The sequence below is a fragment of the Aulonocara stuartgranti genome (genome assembly GCF_965226115.1).
Source record: "Aulonocara stuartgranti genome assembly, chromosome: 2".
NCBI lineage: Eukaryota > Metazoa > Chordata > Actinopteri > Cichliformes > Cichlidae > Aulonocara > Aulonocara stuartgranti.
In genome coordinates this window covers 36,186,431-36,213,977 of record NC_138940.1, presented here as the reverse complement: position 1 = coordinate 36,213,977, position 27,547 = coordinate 36,186,431, and the positions used below count along the sequence as shown (strand labels likewise).

General features: G+C 40.8%; 1 protein-coding gene across 7 annotated transcripts in view; it reads left to right on the top strand.

Moving 5' to 3' along the window:
* Positions 1–27,547, top strand: part of drp2 (dystrophin related protein 2) — a 119,538-nt gene that overhangs the window by 60,560 nt on the left and 31,431 nt on the right. For all 7 annotated transcript variants that reach the window (XM_082554711.1, XM_082554710.1, XM_082554707.1 and 4 more), the window contains 5 exons: positions 760–916; positions 14,535–14,655; positions 15,221–15,332; positions 18,552–18,708; positions 20,939–21,085. In XM_082554711.1, coding sequence (XP_082410837.1) covers positions 760–916; positions 14,535–14,655; positions 15,221–15,332; positions 18,552–18,708; positions 20,939–21,085 — 694 coding nt within the window. The remainder of the gene's footprint in view (positions 1–759; positions 917–14,534; positions 14,656–15,220; positions 15,333–18,551; positions 18,709–20,938; positions 21,086–27,547) is intronic.

Sequence of the window (27,547 nt, the reverse complement as noted above, 5' to 3'; positions counted from 1 at the left end):
GACTTATTCATCATCTAAACACAGTTTTGACTCTCGTTCTCGAATAAAAATTAAACATAGAGCAACACATTTGTGGGAACATTCTTTGACCTTTTTTAACCTCTCCGCTTCACACCAAACCAGAATGAGTGCCATTTAAGACCTACCACTTAGTTCTTTTATTCAAATGTTAGTGGGTTGTTATCTTGCTGTAGGATGTACACCTGACCAACCAGTCTGTCTTCCTTTATTACTTGCCCTTTGCTCACCATTCTCGTAGCTATAAAAAGTACTTCCTGCAGTATTGTCCTGATAATGTATTCCATCTGGTGGGAACAACAAAATAATCAGCATAAATTGGGCCATCTGTGGGAACTGTTTGAAAACCTTTTAAGGGTTAATTCATATCACTGCTGCAAAAAAGCTACAATTTTCTTTATCCTTGAAAAAGCAAATTTCTCATGAAATATATTTTCATTTCACCTTGGACAGTGTGCTACTTACCTTTAGACTCTTAAGGTTGGACTTCAAATAGAAAAATACCTGGGTGACTACTGGAAAAATAACATGGCATGCAGGTGATATTAAGAGTCATTACTGAACTGCAAATTCAAGTGACACTGCTAATGAGTGGTTTAGAAGTTATCTAAGAAAACATGTAAACATGTTGCTATTGTGCAAAATAGGCTGCAGTGACCAACTGTCATCTGCAGCATTTATTTGGTGAGTTGGAAAATCCTACTGTTTGCTAAAGCAATGTGTTGCTGTGTGTGCTGGCAGGGTGCGGCTAGAGGCTTTCTCCGACAACAGCGGGAAGCTGCAGCTCTCCCTGCAGGAGATCATAGAATGGCTGACGGCCAAGGACGAGGAGCTGTCGGAGCAGCTGCCCATAGGAGGTGATGTGGGAGCTGTCCAGCACCAGAGGGAGTTCCACCAGGTAACGTGGATAATTCCTTTTCAGTACCCAGTTTACAAGATGTGGTTATTCTCAAAAGGAAAATTAGATACACAGCTTATTCATACTGAAAAATTAGCCAAAGAAAACCATATATGTATATAAAATACAACAGAAACTAAAATGCATAAATGCATTCTTTGATTATATGTGATAGAGGGGATAAGATTCTTGCTATATTAAAGGATTTTCTTCTCAATTTTAAAAGCCATATATCTATGTCCATATTAGACAATATGAAATTATACTGGGAGCATGCTCGAGGTCATGTGCTGATAGTTCATTAACCAAAAAGTCTCCATGCTGATGTTGCCTCATGTAGAACACTAAACCCCCCAAATGCCCCTGTTGTGTCAGTATGGATAAATCACTTTGATCAGTATAAAGTCTAGAAAACGCCTAAATAAATGCAGCCCATTTACCTGTGTGATGTGTGGTTTTTGAGGCAGTGTCTGCACTTTTTTCTTTTACTTGATAAAAGCTAAAATAGTCCAGATTTGAATCAGGGGAATATTCTGGATTTGAATCTTCAGCAGAGCAGTAATAAAAGCACAAGGATAAGCATGCTTGGAGTTTGCAGATAACAAGTCTCTATTCTGCCAGCTTTTGCAGATATCCGAGATATCGATCAAACCGGCATCTATTGTCCAGTTTGAATCAATACTAGATAACTGAAACTTTCTCCAAGTTTAGCTGTCGTTGATACTATTGATGGAGGCATTGATGGAGTACACTGCAGGATGCTCGGATCTCCAAAAGACAGCTGGCGAATACACAAAGAAACGGGTTTACTAACTAAGTGAAATAATAATGAAAGAAATTCAAACTTTGAAACCCTCCAATCAAATGCAAGCTATACCAGCTCACTTTTTTTTGGTTCACTCAGGAACAGCTTAAACAAACTGCTCCAACTAACCAGGTTAATCTAAGGAATGAGCCTGCTCTTTTTCAACTTGACTGAACCACAGCCGCAACTACTATGTTTTTGTAACACACAAATGATATGATATGATTCCTGACATCCACACATATGTATGTGAAACAAGTAAAAGTACCTAATTATAATATTTTTAAAGCTGGAACCTTTACAATTTTGATGTTGTTGCTTAAAAATCAAACTGAGATGGTTAATTAATTACATAGATTGAACAATAGAGCTCAAGCTATTTAGAGGTTTTGTGACTTGTGTGTTTGTCCATCTTTAAGTCATGTTCACAATTCCAGATCACAAATTACATCCAGGGCTGGGATTCAGGGGATTAATTGTAGCAGGACAAAGCGCTGCACTTTAAAACCATGATTTTAAAAGATTTTAGAGACTTTTGGGCAAATAAACAGATTCATTAACACTGAGCCACCTAAGGATTAGGCCTCATTCTTTGTGGGTTACAGTGGGGCAAAAAAGTATTTAGTCAGCCACCGATTGTGCAAGTTCCCCCACCTAAAATGATGACAGAGGTCAGTAATTTGCACCAGAGGTACACTTCAACTGTGAGAGACAGAATGTGAAAAAAAAATCCATGAATCCACATGGTAGGATTTGTAAAGAATTTATTCGTAAATCAGGGTGGAAAATAAGTATTTGGTCAATAACAAAAATACAACTCAATACTTTGTAACATAACCTTTGTTGGCAATAACAGAGGTCAAACGTTTACTATAGGTCTTTACCAGGTTTGCACACACAGTAGCTGGTATTTTGGCCCATTCCTCCATGCAGATCTTCTCGAGAGCAGTGATGTTTTGGGGCTGTCGCCGAGCAACACGGACTTTCAACTCCCGCCACAGATTTTCTATGGGGTTGAGGTCTGGAGACTGGCTCTATATATAAAAAACACCCAGCACGCCCCTGCGGGCGGTTTATCCTTCAAGCTCGGGTCCTCTACCAGAGGCCTGGGAGCTTGAGGGCCCTGCGCAGTATTTTAGCTGTTCCCAGGACTGCGCTCTTCTGGACAGAGATCTCCGATGTTATTCCCGGGATCTGCTGGAGCCACTCGCCTAGCTTGGGAGTCACCGCACCTAGTGCTCCGATTACCACGGGGACCACCGTTACCTTCACCCTCCGCATCCTCTCGAGCTCTTCTCTGAGCCCTTGGTATTTCTCCAGCTTCTCGTGTTCCTTCTTCCTGATATTGCTGTCATTCGGAACCGCTACATCGATCACTACGGCCGTCTTCTTCTGTTTGTCTACCACCACTATGTCCGGTTGGTTAGCCACCACCATTTTGTCCGTCTGTATCTGGAAGTCCCACAGGATCTTAGCTCGGTCATTCTCCACCACCCTTGGGGGCATCTCCCATTTTGACCTCGGGACTTCCAGGTTGTACTCGGCACAGATGTTCCTGTACACTATGCCGGCCACTTGGTTATGGCGTTCCATGTATGCCTTGCCTGCTAGCATCTTGCACCCTGCTGTTATGTGCTGGATTGTCTCTGGGGCATCTTTACACAGCCTGCACCTGGGGTCTTGCCTGGTGTGATAGACCCCAGCCTCTATGGATCTTGTGCTCAGAGCTTGTTCTTGTGCTGCCATGATTAGTGCCTCTGTGCTGTCTTTCAGTCCAGCTTTGTCCAGCCACTGGTAGGATTTCTGGATATCAGCCACCTCCTCTATCTGCCGGTGGTACATACCGTGCAGGGGCCTGTCCTTCCATGATGGTTCCTCGTCTCCCTCCTCTTTCTTGGGTTTCTGCTGCCTGAGGTATTCACTGAGCACTCGGTCAGTTGGGGCCATCTTCCCAATGTATTCTTGGATGTTCCTTGTCTCATCCTGGACTGTGGTGCTGACACTCACCAGTCCCCGGCCCCCTTCCTTCCGCTTAGCGTACAGCCTCAGGGTGCTGGACTTGGGGTGAAACCCTCCATGCATGGTCAGGAGCTTTCTTGTCTTTATGTCAGTGGCTTCTATCTCCTCCTTTGGCCAGCCTATTACCCCAGCAGGGTACCTGATCACGGGCAGGGCGTATGTGTTGATGGCCCGGATCTTGTTCTTACCATTCAGCTGACTCCTCAGGACTTGCCTGACCCTCTGCAGGTACTTGGTGGTTGCAGCCTTTCTAGCGGCCTCTTCATGGTTCCCATTTGCCTGCGGGATCCCCAGGTACTTGTAACTGTCCTCTATGTCTGCAATGTTGCCTTCTGGTAGTTCAATCCCCTCAGTTCTGACTACCTTCCCTCTCTTTGTTACCATCCGACTACACTTCTCCAGTCCGAACGACATTCCAATGTCATTGCTGTATAGCCTGGTAGTGTGGATCAGTGAATCGATGTCTCGTTCACTCTTGGCATACAGCTTGATGTCATCCATGTACAGGAGGTGGCTGACAACTGCTCCGTTCCGTAGTCGGTATCCGTAGCCAGTCTTGTTAATGATCTCACTGAGGGGGTTCAGGCCTATGCAGAACAGCAGTGGGGACAGAGCATCTCCTTGGTAGATCCCGCACTTGATGGTAACTTGTGCTATGGGCTTGGAGTTGGCCTCTAGTGTTGTACGCCACATCCCCATTGAGTTCCTGATGAAGGCTCTTAGGGTCCCATTGATCTTGTACAATTCTAGGCATTCCAGTATCCAGCTGTGGGGCATTGAGTCATAGGCCTTCTTGTAATCAATCCAGGCAGTGCACAGGTTGGTCAGTCTGGTCTTGCAGTCTCGGCTGATTGTTCTGTCTACCAGTAGCTGGTGTTTTGCGCCTCTGGTATTCTTGCCAATTCCTTTCTGTGTCCCGCTCATGTATTGACCCATGTGCCTGTTCATCTTAGCCGATATGATGCCTGACAGGAGCTTCCATGTAGTACTGAGGCAGGTTATTGGTCGGTAGTTGGAGGGGACCGGTCCCTTCTTGGGGTCCTTGGGGATCAGGACCGTCCGGCCTTCAGTTAGCCATTCCGGGTGTCTCTCGTTAACTAGCAGCTGGTTCATTTGTGCTGCCAGACGCTCGTGGAGTGCAGTCAGCTTCTTCAGCCAGTAGGCGTGAACCATGTCGGGCCCTGGTGCTGTCCAACTCTTCATACTGGAGACCCTTTCTTGGATATCTGCCACTGTGATGGTTACTGGACCCTGTTCAGGGAGGTCGCTGTGGTCTGTCCTCAGATCCACTAGCCACTGAGCATTGCCGTTATGGGTTGCATCCTTCTCCCATATGCTCTTCCAGTATTGCTCCGTCTCCAGCCTTGGTGGTGCTGTTTTCTTATTGTTCCCTTGCCACTGAGAGTACACCTTTGCTGGTTCTGTGGAGAACAGCTGGTTTATTCTCCTGCCTTCTATCTCTCTGGTGTACCTCCTCAAGCGGCTGGCCAAGGCTGTGAGTCTTTGCTTGGCAGTTTCCAAGGCCTCAGGTATGGACAGCTTGCTGTATTTCTTAGGCACCTTATTTGTCGCACCTTTCTGCAACTCTGTTAGTTGGCTAACCTCCCTCCGTGCTACTTTGATCTTGCCCTCTAGCCTCCTTCTCCATGGAGGGTACTGCCCCTTGTGGCTGTTCAACTTGTAGCCAAGCATCTCACTGATCACTGCTGCCGTATTGTAGATCAGCTTGTTAGTGTCGGTAATCGTGGTTGTAGGTATTGCCCGTAGTGCTGCATTAACATCATCTAGCAGACCTTCTGAGGGTACTTCACGTAATCTTGGTAACCGGCTACGGGGGATCCAGGTTTCAAGCTTGGCCATGATCCTATTTTTCAGGTCAGTTCCTCTCGCACTCAACGATCCTTCTCCTATTGCACTTGGGGCTATGTACCCAATCTCGGGTGGGGGTGATGATATCTCCCCCCTGACCTGGCGTCCTGACTCCTCCTTGCCGTAGCATTTGTGTTGTACCTCGTCAATCTCTAGCTGTGAGAGCAGTCCCTTCTTTCGAATGTTGGAACACGCCCCAGGCAGGAATCGAACTTGCGATCCTCTGTTCCAAAGGCGTGTAGTTTAACCACTACGCTATCCAGCTGCTATATATATATATATATATATATATATGTGTATATATATATATATGTATATATATATATATGTATATATATATATATATATAAAAAAAAAATAAAGGTGTACTCTCAGTGGCAAGGGAACAATAAGAGAACAGCACCACCAAGGCTGGAGACGGAGCAATACTGGAAGAGCATATGGGAGAAGGATGCAACCCATAACGGCAATGCTCAGTGGCTAGAGGATCTGAGGGCTGACCACAGCGACCTCCCTGAACAGGGTCCAGTAACCATCACAGTGGCAGATATCCAAGAAAGGGTCTCCAGTATGAAGAGTTGGACAGCACCAGGGCCCGACATGGTTCACGCCTACTGGCTGAAGAAGCTGACTGCACTCCACGAGCGTCTGGCAGCACAAATGAACCAGCTGCTAGTTAACGAGAGACACCCGGAATGGCTAACTGAAGGCCGGACGGTCCTGATCCCCAAGGACCCCAAGAAGGGACCGGTCCCCTCCAACTACCGACCAATAACCTGCCTCAGTACTACATGGAAGCTCCTGTCAGGCATCATATCGGCTAAGATGAACAGGCACATGGGTCAATACATGAGCGGGACACAGAAAGGAATTGGCAAGAATACCAGAGGCGCAAAACACCAGCTACTGGTAGACAGAACAATCAGCCGAGACTGCAAGACCAGACTGACCAACCTGTGCACTGCCTGGATTGATTACAAGAAGGCCTATGACTCAATGCCCCACAGCTGGATACTGGAATGCCTAGAATTGTACAAGATCAATGGGACCCTAAGAGCCTTCATCAGGAACTCAATGGGGATGTGGCGTACAACACTAGAGGCCAACTCCAAGCCCATAGCACAAGTCACCATCAAGTGCGGGATCTACCAAGGAGATGCTCTGTCCCCACTGCTGTTCTGCATAGGCCTGAACCCCCTCAGTGAGATCATTAACAAGACTGGCTACGGATACCGACTACAGAACGGAGCAGTTGTCAGCCACCTCCTGTACATGGATGACATCAAGCTGTATGCCAAGAGTGAACGAGACATCGATTCACTGATCCACACTACCAGGCTATACAGCAATGACATTGGAATGTCGTTCGGACTGGAGAAGTGTAGTCGGATGGTAACAAAGAGAGGGAAGGTAGTCAGAACTGAGGGGATTGAACTACCAGAAGGCAACATTGCAGACATAGAGGACAGTTACAAGTACTTGGGGATCCCACAGGCGAATGGGAACCATGAAGAGGCCGCTAGAAAAGCTGCAACCACCAAGTACCTGCAGAGGGTCAGGCAAGTCCTGAGGAGTCAGCTGAATGGTAAGAACAAGATCCGGGCCATCAACACGTACGCCCTGCCCGTGATCAGGTACCCTGCTGGGGTAATAGGCTGGCCAAAGGAGGAGATAGAAGCCACTGACATAAAGACAAGAAAGCTCCTTACCATGCATGGAGGGTTTCACCCCAAATCCAGCACCCTGAGGCTGTACGCTAAGCGGAAGGAAGGGGGCCGGGGACTGGTGAGTGTCAGCACCACAGTCCAGGATGAGACAACGAACATCCAAGAATACATTAGGAAGATGGCCCCAACTGACCGAGTGTTCAGTGAATACCTCAGGCAGCAGAAACCCAAGAAAGAGGAGGGAGACGAGGAACCATCATGGAAGGACAGGCCCCTGCACGGTATGTACCACCGGCAGATAGAGGAGGTGGCTGATATCCAGAAATCCTACCAGTGGCTGGACAAAGCTGGACTGAAAGACAGCACAGAGGCACTAATCATGGCAGCACAAGAACAAGCTCTGAGTACAAGATCCATAGAGGCTGGGGTCTATCACTCCAGGCAAGACCCCAGGTGCAGGCTGTGTAAAGATGCCCCAGAGACAATCCAGCACATAACAGCAGGGTGCAAGATGCTAGCAGGCAAGGCATACATGGAACGCCATAACCAAGTGGCCGGCATAGTGTACAGGAACATCTGTGCCGAGTATAACCTGGAAGTCCCGAGGTCAAAATGGGAGATGCCCCCAAGGGTGGTGGAGAATGACCGAGCTAAGATCCTGTGGGACTTCCAGATACAGACGGACAAAATGGTGGTGGCTAACCAACCGGACATAGTGGTGATAGACAAACAGAAGAAGATGGCCGTAGTGATCGATGTAGCGGTTCCGAATGACAGCAATATCAGGAAGAAGGAACACGAGAAGCTGGAGAAATACCAAGGGCTCAGAGAAGAGCTCGAGAGGATGTGGAGGGTGAAGGTAACGGTGGTCCCCGTGGTAATCGGAGCACTAGGTGCGGTGACTCCCAAGCTAGGCGAGTGGCTCCAGCAGATCCCAGGAACAACATCGGAGATCTCTGTCCAGAAGAGCGCAGTCCTGGGAACAGCTAAGATACTGCGCAGGACCCTCAAGCTCCCAGGCCTCTGGTAGAGGACCCGAGCTTGAAGGATAAACCGCCCGCAGGGGCGTGCTGGGTGTTTATATATATATATATATATATATATATATATATATATATATATATATATATATATATTATTTCCTCCTCAGAAGGGAAATTAAAAATGATATAGGAAGTTATCGAGCAATGTACAATGATCGCTCCCTTTAAAAGAGTCTATTCTTATAGAGGAGTGAAAAAAGGACCACTTCCAAAGAACTGTGGCTGAGATCTCATTAGCCATTTCTTCTCAGGCCTCTTACCCATCTTCATCACCATCTAAAGACACATGGGAATGAGGTGCTTTAATCTAATTGGCTACTCCATTTCTCTTTTAAGGCCCTGCACACCCACTTAGTGGTCTTTTTCAAGGAAGAAGTTAGGTTGGTTATAGCCTATAACATCTCATCACATCTCGTCATAACCTAACCTATAACTTATAGGTTAGGTTATGATGAGATGTTGTCAAAGTTAGTCCACCATAGAACTTTGCAGCAAAACTAGGAGAACTGCTGTTTTAATCAATCAGTGTTCAGATCTGATAACAGCATTCAGAATAGGAAGTCTGATTCATACATTGAGAATTCAATTACTTCCAAGAAATTTGTGCTATCATTAGATTTTCCCGCAGTAGTGAGGTAAATCTGCCGAAATTTGTGTGTGACTTTAATGAGCAGTCATCCGGTGACTTTCTCAGTTTTCCATAAACTTGCTGGCGCTCACTGCCCTGTGTGTGTCTGTTTCACACAGCAACAGTTAACACGTGCAGCAATATTTCTGGCCAGTGTATGTCCTTGCCTCACCCTGCACAAAACATGTACTCTGACTCTTAAGGTTATCGCTCTTAGATGTATATGCAGTTATTTAAAACACAGCATCATACATCTACATTTATGTTTCTGTCAGGTTGTCACGCTGTCATTTATGTTACTTAATTACCTATAATTGGAAAGCTGGGTCTGTAATTATAGTGCATTAGATTTACCACTAAGTGCATTTCTCTTAACCAACAAAGTTTTAACTGTGATGCTGATCAAAGACAACCTTCCAACATATAAGTGGTGATTAAATATATTATTTAGAAAATACATCAAAAGGAAGAGAAATTTCACATGCATTAAATCTCTTTCAGCTCAGGGTTGCAGAGGGTGATGGACCCACTTGACTTTGGGTGAGAGGCAGGGTATTTGCAGGACAAGCCATCACAACATCACTGATCTAAAACAGAGATTATTAAAAGGTGAAGTTGCTACACGTTATCACACCTGCAACAACTGAAAATCATCAGTTAACATAACACATATGTGGTATGTCTTTGAGTGCGTATGCATTTCATGTTTGATGGTGTTAGCATAAAAAGGTACTTCACCATAATATCTTAACAGCTGATTTGGACTTTTACAAACAAATCAAGTATAATAAGTTGAATTTCTGTGTTTAGACTACATTGTTGCCATACTTACCATACATGCATCCAGTTTCCAAGCTCTATTACATCAGACTTGTTCGATTTAACAAGCCAGCATAATGAGTGCAAGTTTCAATATTTTGTCAGTGAATTTTTATTGACGAGATCAAAAGAAAAAATTGATTTCCTGTGTGTTAATGATACCCACTGGTGGCACAACCATAGAAATCCCAGGATGTCTTTAAGGGAGGGAAATCTTTCAACTGAAATCTTCTTAACTTGACATGTCTTATAGCCCTGTGTGCAGTGTGTTAGTGGAAACTCATAAAGTTGGTACAGACAGGAACTGCCTAGCAGGCAGCTCTCCCTTTCTTTCTCCCTCCCTTTCTGTGTGTGTGTGTGTGTGTGTGTGTGTGTGTGTGTGTGTGTGTGTGTGTGTGTGTGTGTGTGTGTGTGTGTGTGTGTGTGTGTGATCCATTAGAACAAAATGATTTTGATTATTATTTAAGTCAAATAATGCAATCAAATATTCAAGGCTTTATAATATACTTTAAGGAGTGTGTGTGGAGGGTATAAAACCATTCATTTTTACTCTCTTCGGATTTCTTTGTGATAGCAAGTATTTGGAAAAACATCAACTATGATCTCCTGGATATTTTTTTTCATTTCCCACTAAATCGCCTTAGCCCTTACTCGGCAGTGATATATCTTGTGAAGTGGTAGTGATGTAGCCACATGCACACATACACGCAGAAACCTACAGTAGCCGCTCGCACAAACTTGTAATTGGTTCTGTAACTACAGCATAGTTTCCCATTCCACCCTTTTTCCAATTTTCCATGCTGCCAGTTTTGTGCAGTGTGTCTGAAAGGCCACTTGACATAGGTTTGTGGCTCCTGCTTCACACCACTTCAACTCCCATCTCAACTGGTACACTGTGAAATCAGACTCCCAATTAGCAGGCCGGCAATAACAATAAAAACAAAACAAAAGACACCTTTAAACTCCACATTTATCTGTGCTATGCTCTCCCCCGGGTTTCTCTTCATTCTCTTTTCTCCCTGTCCCTTTTCTTAGTCACTCTTATGTGTATTTTCTCCTACCCCTCGACAGGTTTTTATAACCCCAACTGTATTTTTTTCTCTTTCTTTAATTACCACTTACATGGGGGTTTATACCCATAAGGAAAATAAAGCTTTTGCATTTTCTCGAACAAATTGCATGTTTATGTGATTTATAATTAATTCTTATAATTGTGTTACATCAGAAAAAGCTAAAAGGGTCATGTTGGGTTCATGTCTCATGAATAAATCATGAGACATGGGAGATCCATCTCTTATAAGACATACATTACAATTACAATATATTACAACATTGTAAAATACAACATTTACTATAATCTATTTTTAGTATATCCTTACTAGGATGTAATGTACAATTTTTCCTTTCCTCTCCTCTCCTTTCTGCTCCTCTCCTCTCTCCTCGAATGTCCCATTTTCAGCACAGCATGCCTTTATAATCTGTGATGCCTCCGCTTCCCGAGCGTCTGGTCGTTCTAAAACTTTTCCGACAAAGCAGAGAGGGAAATTGCATTTCGGTTTTCTATAGAGAATTAAAGCGTTTTAAGAAATGTGAATTATTGATCTTAAGTGGATTTATTCTGATGTTGTTGTGTGTGAGTGGAGTTCTCACTGTATTACACTTGTGTATGTGTGTCTCTACATCTGCATGAGCCCTGGCTTGGGAGCATATTTGCTGTGTGTATATTTGGGGCAGTGACAGAGGGGTAAGATACGTATTGGGGGAAATAGTGTATGGCTGTGCGTGCTTCGGTGTTGGAACGACTGAGCAATTTGGCATTGGAAAGGATTTTGTGTGTCTGCAGCAGCTGCAAAAGGAAAATGAAATGAAAATTCATCTACTTCTGTGTTGTCAGAAGCACATAGAAAAGGAGCATCCGGGATGAGTAAAGGGAGTCAAAATGTTTAGACCAAGTCAATGAAGTTATTTCCTCCCCCTGACTTTTTCTCCGCCATGCATTATGTATCTTAATCTGATCTGAAGGCTTCGCTCTTAATGTTCCTTCAACCAAAGATGAAGCCTCTGAGTGTGAAATTTAGCTGGAATTAAAGTTTTAACATGACAGCTGGCTCAGGGAATCCATGGCTCAGCTCCTCTTTGGGCAGCAAAGCAGCTAAAGAGACGACGGAAAGAATAGAGAGCTAGAGAGGATGAAAAGTGGGTAAAGGAAAGGAAGGAGGCGAGGCGAGAATGAAAGGTTAAGGAGGGAATTTGCGCTTGGAGAAAGAGTGTGAGAGAGGAAGAGGAAAAAGACAGAAAGCAGGTTTTCTTCAAGACTGTTGCACTGGGAATCTTATCTCTTGCTGCAGCTCCCCGTCGTGCCACACTTTTGCATGTTTGCATGGTGGCGGCCGGTGTTTGCTGGTGTTTCATTTGGGGCTCTCTGTTTCACTCTACTCGCTGCCTGTTATCAGGCCTGCCGGGCTCTGGTCCTGGGGATTTTCATAGACACTGAAACACTGTCCCTGCAGTGGCTCACAGCACTGCTAATTCCAGCTAGTAATGTAGATTTTTAGCTGAAAATGTAATCTCTTTATACCGTAAGAGGATTGAGAACATTGGCTTCACCTAAATAAATTACTCTGAAGAGAGGAAATATCCCTGGCATTAATTCTCACACCTGCGCTATGTTTTAAACAGAACAAAGATTAGTGCAGAAGAATGGAGAAGGTTGACACGTTGGCTTTCTTTGAGGCCCCAGGAAGGCTCTGGCTATCTCCTCAGTAATAGTGAAGGTGTGTATATGTGTTTGCGCTTTCTTACACACTGGACTCCTTGTCTGTAATTTGCATAGTGAGTACTGTTGAATGTGACCCAGTGGAGCTGAGCTCTTGAGCTAATTGGCTCTTCTGTGCTTGAAGGGCAGATGACCAGTGCACCCAGTAGAGTCCTATGCGCCCTGGGCTCTCATCACAAGCAGAGAGCCGTGTAACTTCACTGGAACGTGTGTGTGTGTGTGTGTGTGTGTGTATGTGTGTTTATGTGTGTTTAGTGATTGTGTTAAGTAACCCATGCATTTGAGCAAGTTAATTTTATGTACGCCATTTAGTGTTTCTTAAATAGGTTAGCTAAACAATCTGTGTGGCATGTTGTAATCTTTAAGGAAGGTTATGCAATCTCTGAAGGAAAAAATAAAATATTTATTCTCACCAAGTGAAAAATTCATAGACGTCAAACACACCCTTGCTCTAACCAGTATACTCAGAGGGTTTCTTGCTACATTTTTACTTGTTCCACTGGTGATTTCACAGAGAGAAACTTTCATAAAGTCTTATCTCTAGCATCCAGATTTCAGATATGTTTAAATAACTTTGCTCATAGTTACCCTGTTATTGAGTATCTTAAGTAAATCCAAATGAATTTGATTTAAAATAAATAAATAGAGTCGGTTTTGCTGATATTTTGATATTAGGCTTGGGTAGACTTGTCAGCTGGTGATTATTACTATGTAAACTTCTTTCTATTTTGTGGTTTGGATGATTTTTATGGCATATAAAAGTTGTTTGACTCAGTCCTCGGTCTGGTATTACTAATAGATTATAGTTACTTAAGGATAGTGCTGTGTACCTCGACTAGTTTTCTATGTTACTTTTTCCACACACTGGAAGGCACAACCAAGTGACTGAGATAGTGTACAGGAACATTTGTGGTGCATGTGTTTTAGAAGTCCCCAATTCCCAATGGGAGACCATGAAAGTGATTGCGTACAACAGGGCGAAGGTCCTGTGGGACTTCAAGGTCCAGACAGACAAGCAGCTGTTGGCCAGTGAACCAGACATAGAAGTGGTTGACAATGAGAAGAAGACTGCAGTTGTAAGAGACGCAATTGTAGCTGACAGCAACATGAGAAAGAAGGAGCACGAGAAAATAGAGAAGTACCAGGAGCTGAAGGAGCAACTAGACTGACTACACTGGTTGTATTTCAGATCAAAGTGAGAGACATTAGGGTACAAACTGCTGTCATTTACAGCCACAGTAGATTCTCCCTTTTCCTCCTCACACTAGTGAAATAATAATTAATGGCACTGACAACAACACAGTATACAGTATTACTGTAAGTGTGGTAAAAGCTTACCAACAACTGTTACACTAAACCAGTGACCTTCTAGCTCCTCGGGTAAAATCTATGAGTGAACATGATGAAAGTGAAAGTAAATCAACAACCATTGTCATCGCTGGATGTTTTTGAGTCATGTCAATTCACTCTGATCACAGTTTAAAGTTTAAGTAAAAACCATTCGCAAAGATAGAAAACTGTGATACACCTCTAAACCGCCTGCTGTTTGCTTCCTTGATGCTAGCTCTGCTGAGAGCAGCTACTGTCACATGGCAAAGTAAACACAGAACAACATAGACCTGAACTGAACAGATGAACCATGCATCTGCTCATTGTCTCTGATGCCTAACACCACTGGACCAATATCCAATCTATCTCTACTTTTTACTAAGCCAGAAAAAGTTTGACATTACAACTTCAAAAAAGCAGTTTAAGAGCCCAGAGGTTACAATGATTGGTGATTAATGTCATTTATCAAATAACTGAAATAATATTTTCTAATAATAATAATATTTCAGTTATTTGATGATTTATTTTGCATAATTAAGTATTAGAATGCTCTGAGAGTAGATGCAGGTTCAACTGCGACCATGTCTTCCTCATCGTCCTTTGAGGAAAAAGCCCTTAAGTTTGGAGATAGTTTTACATTTTTCCCTCTCTGTATCCCTGCAGGCATTCATGGAGGATGTCAAGTCCCGTGGGCCATTTATCTACTCTGTCTTGGAGTCTGCCCAGGCATTTCTGGCTCAGCACCCCTTCCAGGAGCCCGAGGAGACCCTGACCGATGGAAAAGGTCTGCTCCCTCCATCGGCTGTGCCAACTGCTGCTCCAGCCAAAATGTCATACTCATACACCCCCCCTTAGTTGAGTTCCTTTGGTAGGACCCATGCAGGTGAAACGTTCCATTAGTAGTTATTAGCAGTGATCCGTCCTCTCGTGTCACACTGAGTTTAGGGAAAATGTGTGGGTCAGGACCAATTAGCTCTAGTTCACCACCTCTAAAGTACCATCTGCTCAGATCAATAATACAGCATGCTCCTCTGGTTCTCCACGGTTACATCCTCTTTGTAGTGTTTGGCTCTCACCTCTGGCTGCTCATTGAGGGAATACTCTAGCAATCAACCTTACTGTGTTCCCCAACATGAGCGGCCCCCTGCCTTTCTCTTTCCCTGTTTCTATTCATCGAGTTGATATGCCATCCTTCTTAAATCATTACTCTTCTCTTGGCTGACTTCTAACCCCCCGTTCTTCTCTTCACCCTGTTATTTCTCCGTATGCTCCCGTTTATTACTTCTTCTTTTGCACCTTTATGCTGTTACCTCCGCATGACCCCATCAAACCTCTTCCATCTTCCACAGAGGTGTCTCCACGCCGGCGGATCTTGAATGTGAGCCGCTCTGTGTGGAAGCAGGCGAACGTAGCCAGTGACCTGTGGGAAAAACTGACAGCACGTTGTGTGGACCGCCACAGGTCAGACTCTTTTATTTGTAATATATATATAAAATATCTTGTTCTGATAAAGGGTGGTTTCTGAACTGGTGAAAAGAAACCATACTCGGATTGTTTACTATAGTTTATCAGGATTATTTAATTGCGAATTTGAAATACTTGTGCTTTAGTATTCCCACTGGATGGCACCTTCTGCTTCCACCAAAATCCAGGGTAAAATTTACTTTACTGCATTTATCTGACAGCTTGTCATATTTCAGATATCTAGGAGTTGCTAGAAAATTTACCAAAGATACATTTAGTCTCTGAACTTAGTTCTGTTTAAATAATTGATTAAGCCCCCCAAGAGATTAAAGAAAGATTAGAGGAATTCAAGATAGCGTAGTAGAACTGTTTTTTTGTGGTTTTTTTGTGGTTTTTTTGTGGTTTTTTTGTGGGTTTTTTTTGGCTTAATCCTTACCCGATACAGTAGTAAAAGCCTTCTTACACATTCCATAATTCAATCAATATAATGTTGCTCACAATGGCCAGTTTTTAGTATGAAGAGCACATTTTGCTGATAATTCATATATACTTCTATTCAAGTACGCTGTAGATTTACTGGGTTATTATCCGTCCCTTCATTTATTCCACCACTGGGACTCTGTACTCTTTGTCTGTCATAATTTTTAATCAAGTTGAGTACAAGGAAAATTATTTTTAGATCTTTCTTCAGAATATAAGTATTTGTGTCCTCTGCAGGCCTTGCCAATACAATTTTAGTAATTAGTGTTTTTAAATTAAACTAGTAATGACAAAACATCAGTAAATAAAACAAATTCTGTGGTCTCTGTGCCTGTGAAACTATTGGACAACTTGTTATTCATTACTTTATTTTTCTTTTAGTCATGAAGAGTGACTAAAGCTCGCTTATGATTAAATATAAGAGGTGTGGCATATGTGATTATTCTTTTTGCTTTTGTGAGTCCGTGCAGTATACTCTGTAGTCTATGTATAATGAACAAGACAGATAAAGACAGATAATGGAATGGAGTTAATGGGAAAAGGAAAAAGAAATGCATATTTGTCATAATTATATTACAGTTTCTCAGAATTACTTAAGCAGATTGGTTGAAACCATTTCCTATTTCTCAAATAATCAAAAAAAAACCAATTTTCAAACTACATTCACAAAACCTCCGACACTTCTGGGAACACCAAACATCAAATAATAAAATTGTTTCATTAAAAAAACAAAGCAAAACAAACAAAAAACAAAACCAAAAGAGATAAAAGAGAAGTAGATATCATGTAGTGCAAGTATTACCACAGAAAACTGAGTGATATGTTAAGTTTATTTTTCAAGCAAATTGGCATAAACTCTAAGTCTTAATCAGGGTCCACAGACCATATCTAGCAAGTGTTCTTGGCTTTTGTTTTTTGTCATCATAGCCATGCGGCAATTACTTTCTTTCTTTTTTTAAAAATAATGTAATCGATGCTGAAAACAATAGTCTGTAAAAACAGCATGGAACATTCATTACAATACATTGTTCAGGGCATACTGTGCAATCTGCAAAAATACAATCTACATGTAATATACAGCAAATATTCGAGATTGTGATAGTTGAAGATTGTTAGTACACTTCATCTGAACCGCCTCTTTAACTGCTTATTAATGCACTTAACTGAGTGTATTTGGACATGGTCAAGATAACCTTCAGAAATTTAATTTAAGCATCAGAGGAAATGGGGAAGAGAGGTGATTTAAGTGATCTGGCACCAGATCTGGTGGTCTTAGTATTTTAGAAACTGCTGATCTACTGTGATTTTCCCACACAACCATCTCTAGTGTTTACAAAGAATCATTAGAAAAAGATAAGTTGTTTTGTTGATAACAGAGGTCAGAAGAGAATGGACAGACTGGCTTAAATTGAGTGGAAGGCAATAATAACTCAAATAGCCATTTGTTATAACCAAGCTATGCAGAACATTTCCTTTAGGACCGTACTGTAAACGTCTTCTGATGTTAAACATAGCACGTTACACCCAGTGCTGGTAACTAATGAATTGGCCTGTGAGTATATAATTGTATGGAGTTTTAAATATGAAATATAAACATGGAAAAGGAAAAATTAATTTTTCAAGACGGTTTTTTCCACATTTTTCTTCCTTTCGTCTTAGATGATTTCTACCCATTCTTGGTGTCAATTTACTCTGCTATTGGGTAAATTAGATCATTTCTGAATTTCTGAATCATGTTTAAGAAATTAAATCTGTCTTGTATTTGTGGTTAACCTTTGTCAGCTGTTAAAGATGAACGTTTTAGAAAATTACTGTGTTTAGAAATTTAGCAATAAGAGAAAATGAGCTCTACAAATTAAGTTGAAGTAGGTAAAAAATGAAATGGAAAAGGTTCAAAGAGCAATTAAATTGGTAAATGGATTGATTCTTATATAGCGCTTTTCTACTCTCACGGAGTACTCAAAGCGCTCTATACAACATGCCTCATTCACCCAATCACACCCATTCTCACAAGCACTTTATCTACACTTAGTGCTTTCTAACGACATTCATACACATTCATACTCCGATGGATGCATCGGAGAGCAAGTTGGGGTTAGTATCTTGCCCAAGGATACTTGACTGGAGGAGCCAGGGATCAAACCACCAACCTTCTGATCAGTAGGTGATCTGCTCTACCTCCTGAGCTACAGCCACTGTGTTTGTTTAAAAGAATGAGATTGTGGTGTATATTTATAATAAAACTTTTTTATTTTATCAAAAAATAAGATCATACATCCATACAAGAGAACAATGCCTGTGTGTGTTTTATGGTTTTAAAGCCAAGAGTTGTTTCTTCCCATGACTGTGTGTGTGTGCCTCCACAGCAGGTTTATGTAGCAATATATTTCATGTAATACAATTACCATAACCTGATTACAAAATGTGGCAGCTATAATCCATTACAGAAACAATTATGAAAACACATTTATCAAGGTTTGAAGTCGTGAAAATTCAGAGCTCACTTTTCTCTATATCGAAACTTGTTTTTGCACAAAAGCCATTTAGAACTGGTGGAATGAAATATATATTTATATACACTGCCTTATTGAAATGACAGCCTGTAAATTTGGATAAATGGGTTGTTTCACTGCATGCTCCATGGATTTTGATTGATTTATTTCCTCACACTGATTCCAGATTTTAATTGATCGGGTAGTTAACTTTAAAAAGTTGCATTTTCTACAAAACCTCCAGACATATGGAAAGGACTTTGGAGCGTCTTCTTCAGATCCAGGCTGCAATGGAAGAGCTTGCAGGGGCCTTGGAGCAGGCAGAGGGGGTGAGGGATGCCTGGGAGCCTGTTGGAGACCTCTTCATTGACTCTCTACAGGACCACATAGATGCTACCAAGGTACCGATCTGCAGTACACTCTCGGCTCTTTTTTTTCTCTTATCTCTCCCTCACTAATCTAAATTGGGTTTACCTGTAGAGTAAACTAATTGTCTCCTTCGAGATTATCGCCTCTGGCTATCTCTGAAAAAGCACACATTGCAACATGTCTCAAACAAACATCAAAAAAATGACATCCAGCTTTTTTTTTTTTTTCTCAATTCTAAAAACCACAATTATGCGATCCTCCTGCATAAACAGGTGATCTGTTTCAAGCTGTGTTCCTTTAAAGTGATTGTTTTTTGTTGCCTGCATGCACATTCCTGCCAGAAAGGCTGTAATCTGACAGATGATGACAAGGCCCTTCAAAATGACACTGCGAGTTACAAATCTCAGCTGAATAGATGTTGTTAAACAAATGACAGGTCATTGGTTCTGTTGCCGCTGCCTGTAATTGTGCGGCGCTATTCATTAGAAGCGAGGGCACTTCACAATAATCATGTCACTGTTTGGACTCCTGTCACAGCCAGCACATGTTCAGCTCAGTCTTTAGGGCAGGCTTGTCAGTTGGCGTCATCTGTACTCCTTTACTCCCTTGTGCTTACACATGGGTGCATGCATATACAAAAACAGACACATGGATGCACACAGGATGCAATTATAAAAGTACACTAGACACTTTTGCATTCAAATGTAGAGTAGATCTGCAGCATCTACTCTACATTCCACACATCCTAAAGTTACATTTTTTTTAGTCTTGTTTCATCTGATCAACACTCAAAATCCAAATATAACTTTTATATTATATACAGACTAACTGATAAAAAGATTTTAATAACTCTTCTTGCATGAAAAAGAAATACTTACATAATTTGTAAAAGTAAAAATAAAATATCAGATTTTATTTATGTATTTATTTATTTATTTTTTTACTGTTTTTCATATTTCCAATGATTTTTATTAACTCTTCATTTTTGCTGGGGTAGCATATTTTGAGAGGTTCAGGGATTAATTTTCTGACATCAAAAGAAGCAATTGAGCGCATTCTGCATGAGAAATGATTGGTCAACAAAATAAAAACACTGGCTTGTGAGCAGATTGCCCATAGTTTTCATGGAAGGTATTGACTTGTCTGCAAATGTGAAGAAACTGTGAGGGTGAAGAAAACTGAAAATGAACCATTTCCCTTCAAAGTAAAAGTTTAACTTACAGCTGCAATCACCATGTTTCACTGTGAAAAGTGACGAGTGCTTGTAGACAAGTAGTTGTACTTCAGAGAGGCAAAGAACACGCGGATAGTGGTGAAAATGATGTTTCAGTTATTACTCGCGTTGATCTTCAGCATTAGCTAACTTTCACAGGTTTAGTGTTCATCATTATTGTTACTGTAGCAGAATGATTCCGTTTGACTGAATACATTCATCCCACTGAAATATGATAAATGAATTATTTTATTGCAGTTGGGGAAAAAAATAAATGAAGCAAATGTGAACTATGAAAATGCCTGGACTATTTTGTTTATATAGCACATTGAAAACAACAGAAGTTGACCCAAAGTACTTTCTGGCCAAGTTTATTTCCACTCCAGAGCTACAAAAAACAGTGTTTCAAAACACGTGAAAAAGTGTGAAATGTGTGCTTTATTGTTTTAACTAATTAACGGTGGAAAGCAACAATCATGGTCATGAAAATGTATTGGGATTTAGAAAATTAATGGTGCTTTCGTTTCATATGCTCTGCTCTCCCCTATGTAAGCTACCTTTAGGATAGTGGCCTTGTATCTACTTGGTATCATATCAAAACCAGATTTTGAAATATTGCACAGTACTGCGACCAACAATGCAAAATGCACGGGACACTGGCATGCATATACTCACATTCCATCTTAGTTATTTTACAAATTTTCTGGTTTTCTCAGTTTACACACTATAAAAAGGGGCTGGTTCAGTTTCAGTACTGTTCTCTCGTCTGATCTTAAGACATTCAAACATGGCTTTCTGCCAAATTCTTTCTAAAACAGACCAGAAAGCTATAACGGATCAACTTTCCATTGATTTTTTTTTAAATTTAATTTAAATGTAGTTGGTCCAGACTGGATGTTTCTGGATTGCGCTATAATTCTATCTATGTCTGATGTTGTTCAATATTTTGTATTTAATCTGTTTCCCCCCTCTCTTTTCCCACTACTCCTGTTTACGTCCAACTCCCTGTGGTCCTCTGTTTTTCTTGTCCTTGCTCATGCTCCATCCAGTTATTTAAGGAGGAACTGACCCAGGTGAAAGAGGGCATGAAGCACATCAATGATCTAGCCCACCAGCTGGCAATCTCCAACGTCCATTTATCGATGGAGAATGCCCGTGCTCTGGAGCATCTCAACAGCAGATGGAAAGTGCTTCAGGTAGAGTTCTGGGTCCATAGTGCCTGTTTGACTCTGTCAGCAGCAGGTTGTGCAGCAGTCACATTCAAGAGGACATAAGAGAGTGATTCCATGTGCAATGTTTGGACTTTTAATGGTGTCTATACTTCTGGCTTCCAACTGTTTTATGTTTTACACATCTTTTGAGCACAGCGGTGTGCTTTTGGACATTGATGAGGGGCCGTGTGCGTGATGAAGAGTTTTCATACCATTTAAGAGGAAGATCAGAGTATGTTTGCAGGCTGAAAGATCAATGATGTATCTCTCACTTAACTCACAGAACGGTTGAAGCCACTGGATAACAACATCACAAGATTGGTAATTTTAAAGAAAGAGTATAAAATTTTAGAACATATGTTTGTTTGGGAAAATTTATCAGATTAGATCAAACCTAAGTGAAAAAACTGGATAGAGAAATATAGCTATTTGATTAGTTAAAAAATCCACAGCCAGAGTACAGTGTCATTATACATTACTGTTTGTGTGTGAGTCTCATAGAAAAGTTGCCTTAAAATTATTAAGCTGGTTGGATGTGTTGGTAAATGTATTTTGAGCTTTAGAGGCAGTCTATTTAGCTGTTTTCACCGTCTGTATACAAAGTTATGGCTTATTGCTTATAAATCTCAGGGAAAATAAAACATTCTTAAGGTCAAAATGTAGAATATTTATAGAATGTGTTAAATGAAACCAAGTTGCGCTTGAAGTTTTGATTTCTTCTTCGTTATTTTTGCAGTGACGTTGGTTTTTGTCTTTTCTTTTCCCACAGAATAAAAATCAGTTTCAAAACTCATACTAATAGTATAGAAACTTGGCTGAGTGAATGTTGGATTTGCATTGGGAGCATGTAAATGTATCAAATCCCAGCAGCCTTGACATACTAATCACAATATTAACCTGCTTTATGAACATCTGTTGTTTTTCCAATGGCATTTCATTCCTGTGATGAGCTCGTTTTTTCATTGTTTCCCTCTCTTTCTCTTTTTAAGGGAGCTCAAACTAAGGAAATGAGCAGGAATGTAGATACATTTGTTATTAAATATGTTTAATGGTCACAGTTATTTAGAGTCATTCCTAACCTTCATAAGCTTAAGAGCCCTAAACCATTACAATTGAAGACATAACAATAGGAAAAAAGTAATGAGTGCCTCCTACCCACTTGGAGGAGGTTAAAAAACCTTAAGAAGCTTTAAAACCTTAGGGGGACTTCATAAAACATGTATTGTTTCTTTCATTTTTAGTGTACAATTTTTTCATTAACAGTGACTTTGTGTGAAATCAATCATAAAACAAGAAGAAGAAAAAAAGTAAAACAACACTCCTGCTGTAAAATACTGACTAATTTGTGGAGTTGTTTCTCCTCTCCGTTTCCTGTTTTATATATTATTCCCTTCTTGTTGAAATACAGCCTTTTTTTTAATCACAGGTTTCATATCTTGTATTTTTTTATATTAATTATATAGCAGCCAGGTGTTGCTAATCAAAAGCACATGATTAGCAGCACTTCATGAAATGTGACCACCTCTATAACAGCAGAGGTTTTGACAGTTTCCTGGTCTGTGGCGCTCCTGTGCGTGTTAACTAAATGCCAGAGGTGGGCATCCCAGCACTACCAGTCCAAGCTCAGTACCTGGGCGCCTTGCAGGCACTGAGTTGCATATGACCTCCTCTGTATAGCCAAGGATTCTTGAGTCAAATGTGTCAAAATCATGTCATGCAGCAGGACAATGTTCCCAAGAACAGCAGCAAATTTGCATTACCGTGATTTTTAATCATTTTCATCCATTCTTTTGCATAAGCCCAGTCAAAGTCCAGACCTCGACCTGATTGAGATGCTGTGCTTAAAGGAGCTGTGCATAAACAAATACCTGCAAACTTAAATGAACTGAAACGACATTATAAGGAAGAATGTAAAACAATACGGAACATTTCTGTTTTTAAATTATATATTTTACCAGACTTTTGTCCTCACTTGATCGCAAATATTTGCCACGATTTTCACATTTGGAGAAATCTATAATTTTATTCACTCTAATGCTCCATTTCACTCTAGCTGTCTGTCAGTGGTGTCACAGCCTTTACTTTTTTTTTTTTTAAAAAAACTTTATTTAAAGTAAACAAGTTTACATATAAAATGCACATACACATACAATTACATATACAAAACCTTGAGCACATACAAAAGGGAGAAACAAGGGGGAAAATCTAGCATCTGAGTCCACACAACGCTCACAAGACTTACAGTTTTAATTCGTTCCAGGGGAAAACTTTCCCAAGTTTCAGGTCCATTGTTCGTCTTCTCCGAAGGTCTGTAATGATATGTTTACTCACCACATCACTACTTATCATCTTATCATCACAGCCTTTACCCAAGCCAGCCATCAAGCTAATGTGTACTAATGGTATTCTATATTATTATAACAATATTCTGCATGGTTATAGTTATTTTAGTGCCATTGTGGTAGAATGGATTCATAGCATAAATCTGCAGAATATAATGTGATAAAATCACGTCAGTGTAGGGCACAATTGGTAAGAAATGTACCAATGACAACAGAGTCTGTCTTGACTGCATACAACAGCTTTATCCATCTGGTGGTGTTTCTAATAGGAAAAGTGTGCAGTGAGTGTACATCAGTGCACCAATGAGATGAACATATATTTAAACCCATGCACTTAAATGAAGAGGGTAATTCATCAGTGCCATGAAAGCACTTACTCTTAACCCCCTTTAAAAAATTGAACTGAACTTGGCTTCCTCTCAGTGCTTAGCAGAATGCTTAGTTGATGCATTATCTACTGTGCATTACTTTAACTGCAGTGTTTTTCAAGCACAGGCTTTACCCACCATCAGTAACCTAGTAACACTCCTGCAAGCACAACAAAACTCTCAGCCTTCACTGCATCTCTTGTGAGAACATCCCCTTCCCATTAGATAACTGTCATGACACCTCTTCCACACCCTGACATGATGATTGCCACTCCAGCCTTGTTTCCTCGTGAGGTGTCTCCACTCTGAGCATGATGATTTTCAGTGTCTGTTAAACTATTCTTAGAAGTTAATTCCTAGCACCCACTTTGCACGCTCGCTGTGACTTGTCTCAGTGTGACTTTCAGATTGCGTCCGTAGCTCTGAGCACTTCATGGACAGAACAAAACAAAACAGAACAGACCACTATAGAGAAGCCGTGCCTTTGATTTGTCAGCAAGAGATTTTTTTTTCCAGGCTCTCTGTGGGACTGAAAGAAATAACAAATAAACAATAATAATGCAGCCCTGTAAGAATCATGTGTCAGTGCTTTCTAAAGATTTTCTCAATAACTAGCCTGAAAACTTGTAGGTAGATGCTCTATGGCAATAGTTGTCTGTCAGTTAGTCCACCCACCATGTTGGTACAGAAATATCTCGTCAAAATAAGTTCAACTTCCATGATTTTTTTTCTCTTTTATTGTACAGTAATATAGGGTGAATATGATTTTTCTGAATGATTTTTTTCCCTTTCATGCACCTTAATGTAGCATTTCCACAACTACTCAATGGTTTTCCACTTGTTTAAATGATGCTTACAATACTATAGACTGTCACTGAAATGCTTTCAAGCAACCCCCTATTCTAATTCTAAGCATGTAATCCTAAATATGGTTAAATTTTAAATGTGATATCAGTGAACAATGAGACTCAGAACCAAACTGATTAGGTGGGTAGATGACACAACAAAGCTTCAAAAATAGCTCTCCGGAAAAATGTGAACTTCTTTGCAGAAATGTTTTAATGTAGAGAATATACTCCCTAGAATCAGTAATACAAGCAGTGGATGTGTGGGTGTAAGACAAAGCTTGTACTTTGTCATGTCATTGTGATATGTCTTTTTAGTGGTGAACTAATTAAGTTCACTGGCCTTTGCTTGCAAACCAGTAAGATACTCCCACAGAGTCTTTATTTCTATACATTAGTAACCTACACCACTTCTGCTGTAGATGTATTTTTCTTTGATAAGAGTTAATGAGAGAAATTTAGATGATTGTTTAAAACATTCACACGTGCTGAAAACCCCAGTCATCCATTGTCACAGCTAGCATTAGCCTAGTGACAGGAATAAAACAAGCGGCTAAAGGGAGAGATGAGGTCCACACAAAGCAGCTTTTTTCACCCTCAATAAACATGCAAAAAACATGCTGAAAGTGCTAACTCTGACAGGTGGCATTAGATTGCAGCAGTGCCCAGTACTGTTAACTCACAACCATTTACAGACTATTGATGGTTTACCCTCCAGCCGCGCTATTCAGATTGGGTTGCCTAATCTACAAAAGCAATTAAATATTCACATTATACTGCTTTATGCCGCATCACTGCAAATGCTTTACCAGTCTGTTTGACAATTACCCACATCAGTCTACCCCTACTCATAAACACCATCCCTAGATACCAGAACTCTTCCACAAAATCCCTCCCTTTCCCACTTAGAGGTGCTAATTCTCATCACTCATCACCAATCACTTTCCACTTGGCTCCAAACTGTCCCAGTACAAGTGGGAGGTTATGGCTTGATGAAGCTGACAGGAACCACAACATGTACAAAAATTAAAGATGGTGTGAGACCACTGGGAATCTTCAAATCCTGCTCAGACCCAAAGAGAAAGTCGTCATAACCAGAATTTAAACACCAGCAGTTTAATTAATTGCTTACACTGAGATTTTACAGTTAAAAAAAATTAAGTTTCCCCCTGCTGGCACAGCCAAACCTAACAAGCTTACTCCAGAACCAACCATCAATAATCATACCTAAGTGTATGTAGCCATTTCTTAAACATGGTGTTCAAAAATGACCAAAAAGTACAAAATCAAATGCAAATCTACAATGTGTTTCCTCTCTACTCATTTAAGAAGCATTGTTGAGTATTATTGCATTCTTATATTAGATTCTTACATTACATTACATTCTTATTCAATTTGGTATATGAAGAAAGAGCAGGGTTTGGCTTATCTTGCTCCTAATTTATGTCCATAAATTGTAAAAGGAGTCTCCATGCAAAAGTTCTTTCACAGCAACTATTCCTGCTACGTATATCTTTGAAGCAGCTATGTGCCGCACAGTTTGTGTGCCCTCTGGTCTTTGATTTAGGTGGTAAATGAAGGTAGATGAAAGCTTATCTGATGTACAGTGTGGTAAACAGGTTTTGAGTATCCATAGACACCAGCAGATATTCATCTCCCAGATTTTAGATTTCCTTCAGATTTTCTGTGATTGTAGTAGGGCCCAAGCAACATTTGAAGAGAGAGATGTTAAAAATGAGAGAAAATCATTTCAATCTTGTTTGAGCTGCCTAGCTTGTACTTTAGTTGATCTGCTGTCTTTCTGCATTCACAGTATAAAAATAAGGGAGTTGAGATGCGCAGATGTGGTATCTTGGTGAGGACTAACAATCCTGCAGGGTCTTTAGCGAACAATATAAAGTACCTATTCATGTGATTTGGTGCTTTAAAAATAAAAACTGAATTCAATTCAATTAATTTGAAATGAATGGAGAAACCTCCTCCTTTGTCTCGCTCTCTGGAGTCACGTTTTGCTGTCTTAATTAAAATGATAAATTTTTAATCCCAGCAACATCCTGTACCCTGTTTATTTTGGCTGGACTGACGCTAGCAAAATTTGATTTGCTAATATTTGTCGATCATGGATAATTTAGTCATTTGTCTTCCTTATGGCAACCCAAATTGCCTGTACAGCAAATAGATTTTACAACACAGAACAGTTGGCAGTTGTATCTCTTCGGCACATTGACAGTGCTCTATATTAGTCCCAACCAATTTAAATCACACAGGGGAGCAATGATATGTGTACATATCACCGGGAGATGTTAACTTAATATATATCTATCTTTACAAATTATATCCCACTGCAGGTGCATCTTTTTGGAGTCTAACAGTCTCCCACTCGTTTCTTTTTCTCAATTTATCTGTCTACCTCACACAGAGTGGATTACCTCCCATTGTTTGAGGATGCGTTTCAACATCCAGCTGACAACGATTCAAGTGCCAAATCCAATATATTTCAAGTAAACCAGGATTAGGCAGACTAAATCCCATTTGGTGGGGAACATAACTGATGAAATGTTTTTACAAAGGCAGTGGCAAACTTAATTTTGTCAACTCCACGGTCTCCGTGATTATTTACCCAGCACACGTGAGCTCTTGCACCCATCTATCTCTCTCACTCATGTCATCCTCTTTTCCTCCTTTCCCCCCCAGCTGCACTGACACTGCATCCAGAAGCTACTGCTCTTGTTTCAACAAAACATATTATTTTCTAATATCAGTCTACATTTCCTACCTCGTGCTCTTCAAAGGCTCTCAAAGTCCTTCAAGAGGAGCAGCAGATAAAAAAAGACATAATTTATATTCCGCGGTTAACTAATGGAGGAGAAGCAGGTGGTCTGTGTGTGTGCG